Source organism: Mugil cephalus, chromosome 1 (assembly GCF_022458985.1).
Source record: "Mugil cephalus isolate CIBA_MC_2020 chromosome 1, CIBA_Mcephalus_1.1, whole genome shotgun sequence".
In the NCBI taxonomy this organism is placed as follows: domain Eukaryota; kingdom Metazoa; phylum Chordata; class Actinopteri; order Mugiliformes; family Mugilidae; genus Mugil; species Mugil cephalus.
The window spans coordinates 30,768,988-30,779,541 of NC_061770.1; the positions used below are offsets into that span (position 1 = coordinate 30,768,988).

Sequence of the window (10,554 nt, forward strand, 5' to 3'; positions counted from 1 at the left end):
TCTCCAGCTCCTCCTGCAGCTTCTTCTTCTCCTCCTTTAGTTCATTGACCTGAGAGGAGGAGAAAACCTGCAGTTATATAATTTCACCAGTAGATGGAGCAAAGTCACAGTTGAGTCTGAAGGTATCAGTGTTGTCAAATCATAAACTGTACAAAAATGTGTGCCATGGCAGCTCCTTTAAAGTGAAGCATGTGACTGGATGTAGCATAGGTCACAAGTCCTGTATACTCCATGTTAGGAAATAGGAATTGTGCCAAACTAAAATGCAAAACTACTAAGAAAATAGACAACTAAGTACAGTGTATCATTCAACATTTCTGTGTGTGTATTGGGGGTAGAGTAGAGCATCAGCAGAGAGACTGGATCAAAACTCAATCAGTCAGTTTGATATGTACGATGATGGAAAAAAGTTTTCAGACACCCCATGCATTTGTGAGATACTGCATTAAGAATCACTCTTTGGTCTTCAAGTGTATTTTCTTTTAGTACAGCCACAGACAAAACACTAAACAAAACCTAAAACCTAAAAAGTATTGGTTCCATAAAAATACATAAGAAATGTTGAGTATTGTGTCATTTTGGTTCCAGTGATCCACTAATGATGGCCATACTTTTAATTAAAAGACACATTTTTCTGTTGCCGTGCTTCATATCTGTATAAAGAGACAACAACGGCTAAAACGAGGAACCTAACGCATGAAGCACGACTGAAGATACAGATTCTCAGCCAGGAAGGGAACAGCTGCCACCAGATCACTAGGAAGTGCAGATGCAGTCCTTCATCAGTTGGATCCACTCTGCAGAAATACAGAAGAACCAAAAGCTTGGAAGACAAACCAAGATCTGGGCGTCCAACGGTTTCTTCAACAAGAAATGACCTCATCCTGATCCACATTTACAGGACGATGGGAAGTGGGAGAAGATTCTGTGGTCAGATGAGTCCAGTTTCCACCTTTATCTCCCTCCTGCTAATGTGAGGGCACATAGAAGACCAGGCCAAGCATCATCTCCTGCATCTACAGTAGCTACTGTCAAACATGGTGGAGGCAGCATCATGGTTTGATGAATGAGTGCTGCTGGTGTTGGTCATCTAACTGTATGTGATGACACAGTGAACTCTGACAGATATTGAGCCATTCTTCAAAACCACATGCTTCCTTCTGCACGCGCTCTGTTCTGTCAAGGTTCAAACCGGATGTTTCAACAAGATAATGCTCATTATATCCTCACATCCAGGGCTGGTAGAACCTGGCTGCAGGAGCACAGGATCCAGGTCTTACTGTGGCCCCTTAATCCCCAGACATGAGCCCCGTTGAAATTCTGTGGTGGATTATCTAAAGCTCTGTTTCAAAGGCCAAACCATAGAATTTAGAAGAATTAAAAGTAGTAATTAAAGAAGGAGACATGTGAGACATGTGGATTCTGGTGTCCGAAGCATATTTATAATAGTAAAAATAAATAAAAAAATTTAAAAAGTACAAATTGTTACTCAATTCTCCCCACTTTACTTGCTCATATGAGTATTTACTGCAAGAAATGAAAATGTAAGGACCTATTTAGCTCAAAAGTACAAAACTGTCCTTCCTGGATAACGTCTGGGCTAAAGATCTAAGTACAAAATTATGCTAAAAATGTCAAAAATCTTAATAAAGGCATTAATGATACACTGGGGCATAATTACGTTAGTGTTTGTAATGATACCTACAAATATAGTAACAACACTAAGCTCATTTACATTTTTATTCAAGAAATACTTTTGTTCCCATTTTTGGATTCTGAAATGTCCTTCCTGTGTATCACACATAAAGTGGCTATATGACCATATTTGGATTTGGACATTCATGTTACAGGGTGTTGTATCAGCCAACAGATTCTGAAGGACCCGAAAGAGATGACAATGTCAGTAAATCTCTCTTAAAATGTTGATATTTTGACCTTTTTGCTCAGTGGTACATGATGTACCACCATGATTACACAGTAGACCCAGTTAGTGCCTGTTACCCAGGACATGTCCTCTGGTAGAAAGACTGGACATGTTAATCAATTCAGTAGCTGTAGGTTTTTAGACATTGATTTGATGTTGTACTGTTCTTCTTGTATTATTATTAATAGCAGCTGATTTTTACTTTTTTTTCCCTTTTAAAATCCTTATACGTCTTTAACACACACACACACACACATATATATACATACAGTATATATACACACATATATATATATACATATATGTATGTATATATATAATTTGAATTTGTTTGTGTCTGTCTAATGCAGCCACACCGTTAAAAACACAAAAGAGATTTTCCACAAAAATAAATAAACCATCACATCATCAAATTAATATTTAGTCCTGGTGACATTAGCAGCAGTAGAGCTCTAATTCTACTCCATGTTCCTCATGAGCCTTTCACACTGTTGAGCGATAATCTTGTCCCATTATTTTAATTCTTCAAAATCCTTTGGTTTTGGCTTTGAAGCGGACCTTTTGATAGATTTGTGGAAGGAATCATGTGGGTTTGAAGAATTGCTCAATATTTGTCAGAGTTCAATGTGGCAACAGAAAAATGTCTTTTAATGTTTAACACAGCCTTCATTAGTGGATCACTGGAACCAAAATGACACAACTGTCAGGACTTATTGTTGAGGTGAGGACCCAAAATGCAGAACTAAAGATGAGGAGGCAGGGAATCAGAGGAAAAGGGGTTCTGCGTTAGGAAGGTAATCCAGAACTCAATAAGGCAAGCACACATAGGAGGAACAAGTGGAAAGCAACATATGGAACACATCAGTTAAGTACCACAACAATGCAACAAGGAACAAAGAAAAAGGAGGCACGACAGACAGGAAGTTACAAAGCTTGACAAAATAATACGGAAAACTGAAACATGATACAAGACATAATCATGAAAACAATACTTTCTTTCTTTTTATGGAACCAGTCATTTGTTAAGGTTATAATGACTGTTAGGATTTGTTTAGTATTTTGTCTGAGATTTTACAAAAAACAAGTGCATTGGGTGTCTGAAAACTTTGTCCCACCTCTGTGTGTGTATATATATACATATATATATATATACACACACATTTGTGTTTTCATAATCAAACACAAATGTATTATGTATACACATAATGTAGGAAAAGGTGTTTGAGCATTAGTGGTTGGTGTGTGTTTTTATCTACATGTTTCTCCATCTCTTCAGTCTTGTTCTTCAGTTCTTCTTTGGTTTTCTGCAGCTCTTCTTCAATCTTCTCATATTTCTGTGTCAGATATCAGACAGACAGATGGATGATGATCAGTCAGCAGGTTTACTGATCAAACTTTCTTCAAACTGATCAATCTGAACCTTTAATCTTTCACTTCTTGTCTCTTACATCTTTAGTTTCTCCTAAAAGTTTCTCCTTCTCTGCTTCATCTCTGGATCTTTTCTTGGTTTCTGTGTAAAATCAAAGCAGCTGAATTCAACTAGAAAAGAAGTTTGCTGGTGTTTTACATCATTAATGTGGTGACTCATCTGTAACTTACTGGTTCTATTTTGTCTCCACACAAAGAAGACACATGCTAAAATAACCATGATGCTAACAGCTAAGCTAACAACCAAACCAGTGTTGTTGGGAACAGCAGAACTGAAGAAATCATCTGAAATGAAAAGACACAGAGTTACATGACATTTCTACACAATCACACACAAACTGTGTCAAACTAAAATCATGTCATGGTCCGTTCTCTAAGCGTGTTCTACCTGGAACATGTATGTGAGCCTCTCTGGTCTGGTGGGTGTTGTTCTGTTGGACTCTACAGGTGAAGCTGTTGTTGTGTCTCTTGTCCACAGTCACTCTGCTGCTGACAGTATAGAGGTCATCAGGACCTCTGACTGTCTCTGGAGGTCCAGCAGAGAGCAGGTTTCCCTCAGCGTCCAGCCACAACACCTCAGGCTCTGGATACCATCCTCTGGATTCACACTGTAGCACCACTCCTCCTCTGTCTCTGTCCATCCCTGATAAACTGATGACGGGTGAGGAGACAGGAGCTGATGCTGGGCGCAAGAAAAAAGAAACATGTTCTTTAGGTTTGTATATTTCACAGAAACATTTATTTTCTTCACAATTGTCAGTAGTCCTCTGTCATGTGTTTTGTATAACTTTTATTAATTAGCCTTTCTAACAACACCCTCCAACAGATAGATACAACTTGTTTCATGTAATTGTGATGACAGTCTCTTTTATCATCTGTTGGTCAGTGTGTTCAGTAAAGCAATTAATATACAAGCCGCCCAATTCCATTGGTTGTCATGGGGAATGTGAACTCACTGACCAACAAGACTTGCACTGGTTATTAACATGGACATGTGACGGCGAAGACGACCATCTGCTGCCATGGCATAGAATAAAACATAGAAACATAACAATAATTTGGTTTAAATGTTTGGGCATCGTCATGTTTGTAGATCAACCAACTATCTATCTATCTATCTATCTATCTATCTATCTATCTATCTATCTATCTATCTATCTATCTATCTATCTATCTATCTATCTATCTATCTATCTATCTATCTATCTATCTAATTAACATGTAAATCATGTCTTCACTCACCAACTCGTAGCTGAACAAAAGTCTCCTTCCCCAGTGCTGGAATAAAACATTTGTATTTTCCCTCATCAGAGAGTTTCACTTTGCAAAGTTTCAGTGATATGTTTCCTTTCGTCAGCTCATCAGTGAACAGAGATGTTCTCCCCTCAAATGATTCATGCTTTTTATCCACGAGTTCTTCACGATAACGCCTCACATGGACAAATCTGGGGTTGAGATCAGGTCTGGTCCACTCCACCGTCAAGTCAGTGGCGTCTACAGCAGGCTGCAGGTAACATGGTAAAACCACATCTCCACCAAGAGTTGATAGTATTGGCTGAGATGAACCGATAAGTTCAGGCTGAACTGGAAATCAGAGAGAGTCTCTTTAAAGTGTGAAGTTAATTAATTTCATGTCCTCAAATAAGCATTTAACTTTTTATCTCTGCAGACTTGATCGTGACTAAACTATTTAACAGAATCTAAAGCACCTGATATAATCTGTAGACATCATTCAACTTTTTCTCATGTTAAAAAGAAAACTAAATGTTGCAAAAATCAGCCATATCGAAAAATCACAATTTAAATCGAATCAGCAGAAAAAATGAAAAAGAATTTCGGTAACACTTTCTATGCAGGTTGTATTTATAATGCCCTATGAATGCACTCATAATGTTTTATAAGGTGTCTATAAAGCATTATAATGGTCATTATTACCATCTATACATATTCACAAGTCGTCATAACCAACTTCATGATGCATTATGACAACTGGTTATGAATGATTATAATTTTAATTTGAATAGTGCATTATAAATATGTCAATATCTGCCTAGTCACTTGTTAATGTTATGATGCATCATAACTACTTTGCTTTGCTAAATGTGCATAGTGATGCATAATGAGTTTTGACTTCTACTATAGTCCTTTATATCTGTAGTTATAAGTATATGTAATAAAGTTATAATAATTCTATACATCTCCCTACAGCACACTGTTATAAACAGCTATGCAATATCATAAGTGCTATTTGTCAGCGCTAAGTAAAGTGACAAGAATATGACACTATTATTAACAGATATAAGTTACTATGAGTAATTAAAAGGTGCAATGAACTAAGTCCTGAATCTTAGAGCAAATGAAATGCCTGGACAGTAAAGACAAAAGAAATGCATTTAGTTCACTTTATTTTCATTTAAACCAACACACATAATCAGAATGATTATCAATGCTCTGAGCACATTATACAAACACATGAAACACATGAAACAGGCCACAAAAGTGGCACGGCGTGGTCCTAGAGATGTGGCCCTTAAAATCGCCTTTGGGTTGGTGAGGTGATTCAGGGTCAGAGGTCAGGAGATGGTTTGACAGCAACTACAAGAAGAACAGAGGCAAATCTTTAGTGCTCTAGCTGGGTTTGTTTTTTTTGCAGAAAGCTTTGATTGAAAACACATAAGCAGATCACGTTTTTTTGTTTAAAGCAGCCTAATGAGACATGATGTTACCGCATATCATGCAGGCAGCGCAGATTACCCGTAGGTGGCTTAAGCTAGCTAGACGAAAGTTACCAGACACGGCTAGTTTTAATTCACAAATTAGATCGTTTTCATATTCTTGCGTTTAATGATTGAAACCATTCGAAATCATTGCTTTAATATGTAAACGATGTGCTTCATGTAAGCAAAGTAAGGCATTAGCTCAAAAAACACTAGCAGGACAGAGAGAGGACCTACCTGTCCTGGAGAGGACTCAGAGGAGAAAGGAAAGAAAAGCCGCTTTATGACTAGTACATACAGTCAATGCTTTACGACAGTGGGAGGAGCTGGGGACGGAGGTGGGTGGGTGGGGTCAGAGGTCAGGTTTCATGAACTAAGGAATGACATTTCTACAATAATAATAATATAAATAAAAACGATATCAAAATAATATCTGACGGCATTCAATAAAGGCGGACATTTCTAGCGATCCTGTATAAGAGACCAATATAACAAATAACCATTAATTTTTTTTCGAATCTCAAAGTGCCGAATCCTGCAGCAAAATTGACGTTACATTAAAAACCGAAATAAGACCATTACAAATCTAGTCTAAATGAAATTAAATCAAACCTCTTCATTGCGCAGTGTCCCATTGACAGTCGTCCTCACGAAATAACTTCCAATTGAAATACATCAGTTTGAAATTCGTTTCGAGCGGCATGAAAATTTGAGGAAAATCGGCAGGCACCAAACAATAGATTAATTTTCGTGACAGTTTCACATCCACTGTGACACCGGGTTGGCATTTAACCGCTTCTTTATACAGGATCGCTAGAAATGTCCGCATTTATTGAATGCCGTCAGATATTATTTTGATATCGTTTTTATTAATATTATTATTATTGTAGAAATGTCATTCCTTAGTCCATGACCCCTGACCTCTGACCCCACCCACCCACCTCCGTCCCCAGCTCCTCCCACTGTCGTAAAGCATTGACTGTATGTACTAGTCGTAAAGCGGCTTTTCTTTCCTTTCTCCGCTGAGTCCTCTCCAGGTCAGGTATGTTGTCTCTCTGTCCTGCTAGTGTTTTGTGAGCTAATGCCTTACTTTGCTTACATGAAGCACATCGTTTACATATTAAAGCAATTATTTCGAATGGTTTCAATCATTAAACGCAAGAATATGAAAACGATCTAATTTGTGAGTTAAAACTAGCCGTGTCTGGTAACCTTTGTGTAGCTAGATTAAGTCACCTACGGGTAATCTGCGCTGCCTGCACGATATGCGGTAACATAATGTCTCATTAGGCTGCTTTAAACAAAAAAATGTGATCTGTTTATTTGTTTTCATTCAAACCTTTCTGCATAAAAACAAACCCAACTAGAGCACTAAAGATTTGCCTCTGTTCTTCTTGTAGTTGCTGTCAAACCATCTCCTGACCTCTGACCCTGAATCACGTCACCAACCCAAAGGCACTTTTAAGAGCCACATCTCTAGGACCACGCCGTGCCACATTTGTGGCCTGTTTCATGTGTTTGTGTAATGTGCTCAGAACATTGATAATCATTCTGATTATGTGTGTTGGTTTAAATGAAAATAAAGTGAACTAAATGCATTTCTTTTGTCTTTACTGTCCAGGCATTTCATTTGCACTAATTTACCTAAAGCTGACAAATAACACCTATGATATTAACACTGTGCATATGGGGTAAAGATGCCAGACTCAGGACTTAGTTCATTGCACCTTTTAATTACTCATAGTAACTTATATCTGTTAATAATAGTGTCATATTCTTGTCACTTTACCTAGCGCTGACAAATAGCACTTATAACAGTGTGCTGTAGGGAGATGTATAGAATTATTATAACTTTATCACATATACTTATAACTACAGATATAAAGCACTATAGGCGAAGTCAAAAGTCATTATGCATCACTATGCACATTTATCAAAGCAAAGTAGTTATGATGCATTATAAAACTAACAAGTGACTAGGCAGATATTGACATATTTATAATGCACTATTCAGATTAAAATTATAATCATTCATAACCAGTTGTCATAATGCATCATGAAGTTGGTTATAACGACTTGTGAATATGTATAGATGGTAATAATGACCATTATAATGCTTTATAGACACCTTATAAAACATTATGAGTGCATTCATAGGGCATTATAAATACAACCTTCATAGAAAGTGTTACCAGAATTTCATATCGTCCAAACCCTAGTTGTCTGTCTGTCTGTCTGTCTGTCATGTAAATCATGTCTTCACTCACCAACTCGTAGCTGAACAAAAGTCTCCTTCCCCAGCGCCGGAATAAAACATCTGTATTTTCCCTCATCAGAGAGTTTCACTTTGGAGATTGTCAGTGATATGTTTCCTTTCGTCAGCTCATCAATGAACAGAGATGTTCTCCCCTGAAATGATTCATGCTTTTTATCCACGAGTTCTTCACGATAACGCCTCACATGGACAAATCTGGGGTTGAGATCAGGTCTGGTCCACTCCACCGTCAAGTCAGTGGCGTCTATAGCAGGCTGCAGGTAACATGGTAAAACCACATCTCCACCAAGAGTTGCTACTATTGGCTGAGATGAACCAATCAGTTCAGACTGACCTGGAAATCAGAAAGAGACTGTTTAAAGTGTGAAGTTTCATTCAATAAAACCACTGATCTCTGCAGACTTGATCATGAAAAAATTATTTGACAGAATCTGAAGCACCTGTGTCAGTTTGTGAAAGTTTTCTCCACATTATTAAATCATACAATGAATAAACAGACAGGAATGTTGTGCTTGGGTCATTTATCTTTAATTAAAAATAACTTAGCGTCCAATTTACCTTGGCAGACATGTGAGAGGAAAAGATGTAAAACCAACACAGTGAGAGTTGAGAGGTGAAAGGTACGGTGCAGTTCATCCATCTGGAAAAGAATCACAGGGCTCTGAAAGATAAGTGACAAGAAAATGAAGATAACTGGGTTAATAAGCTATGGATTTGAACAGATCAGCCATTAAAACCACTGAGAGGAGAAATTCACTGAACATATAGTGATAATTAATTGTTCTGCTGGGAAACTCTTGGACCTGGCATTCATTTGGATGTTACTGAGACATGTACTTCCCAACTAGACCAGACCAGACAGGGCAACCCTAAACCATAGCAATGAAAGTCCTTGATGGCAGCAGACACCCAGGAGGACGCAGCCTAACACAGACACACACACAAAATGCTTTAACAACAACAAAGAAAAAGTACAAGGTTTTGACCTGGCCTCCAAATTCACTAGATCCCAAACAGATCAAGTATTAGTGGGATGATCCACAGAGGCCCCGCCCTCTCAGAGGCCACCATTTGAATGTCATTTCAGGAACATTATTCATCATTCATTAACCATTAATCTAAACAGCACTCATGTTAGCTAGACTAAAGAACTGTAGACGAGGTCCATCACAAAATCATAACCCTAGCCATGGGGCTAACCCTAACTATGAAGCTAGTCTCTAAACCTAGACACAACAAATATAAAAGGAAAATTAATCAAGATGCATTTCAAGTTTCAGAGCTGAGGTTTATTGGTGAAGAGTTGGACTAAAAAAAACAGTGAGATGAGTCATCCTACAGCAGGTGTAGCATCCACACATTCAGGTGAACTGTCAACCGGGGTTTATAAAGGGAAGTAGATTCCACCACCAGAGAAGTCAACCACCACTTTACTCTATTGCATCACACACAAACAAACAGAACAACTTAACTACAGTCGACCAAATGTTGAAACCCACTCGTTAACTAACAGTCAGCATTTACTGCAGCACCATCACTCACAGCAACGTAGCAGCTACGATCCACCAATAAATACATTTATATATCAGTGAACTAAAGTCAGACTTTGACCATAAATCAAATGCAAGCCAAAGATGAATAAAAGTCAAATGTGATAAAATAGAGTTAATAGGAATTAAAATCATGTAAAAGCCTGATTAAAAAGATGAGTCTCAACAGTCTCTGAGGCCCTCAGGTTCTCCAGCTGTTCCACAGTCAGTGGCCATAATAACTTACTACCACCTCCCTGTGTCTTTTACCTCTAACTTGTGGTATTGTCAAAAGGCCGGTGCTGGAGGACCTCAGGGTTTGTGAAGGTTGATACGGTAAAAGTACGTTAGGAAAGTAAAATGGCCCAAGACCCTTAAGACATTTAAAATCTACTAAAAGGACCTTAAAATGGATCCTGAAACGCACAGTGGAGCCATTTTAAAACTGGTGGAATGTTTTCCCACCCTCTGGTGCTCGTCAGCACTCAGAAATGGTCTTTTTGTGAAGACCAGAGGAAAAAAAGCATCAGTACCTCCATGTTAGCCTGAGAGAGAAACTGGCAGACTGTGGATATATTCTTAAGATGGTAGAAACCTATCTTTGTTAGCTATCCATAAACAACCATTCATTCTTACCTTGTTGGTCACAGTTCCTCTACAAATCCTGTGTCAGGTAACAAC

At 38.1% G+C, this 10,554-nt stretch overlaps 1 protein-coding gene across 1 annotated transcript; it reads right to left on the reverse strand.

The window, feature by feature from the left end:
* Positions 1-2,470: 2,470 nt before the first annotated feature.
* Positions 2,471-10,554, reverse strand: LOC125015948 (butyrophilin subfamily 3 member A2-like). Its single transcript, XM_047598059.1, has 7 exons — positions 10,510-10,554; positions 8,903-9,005; positions 8,337-8,678; positions 4,595-4,936; positions 3,741-4,028; positions 3,524-3,637; positions 2,471-3,434 (listed from the first exon to the last, which is right to left on the reverse strand). Exons 2-7 carry the CDS (start codon positions 8,982-8,984, stop codon positions 3,355-3,357), a joined length of 1,248 nt encoding a protein of 415 aa, XP_047454015.1. The 5' UTR covers positions 8,985-9,005; positions 10,510-10,554; the 3' UTR covers positions 2,471-3,354.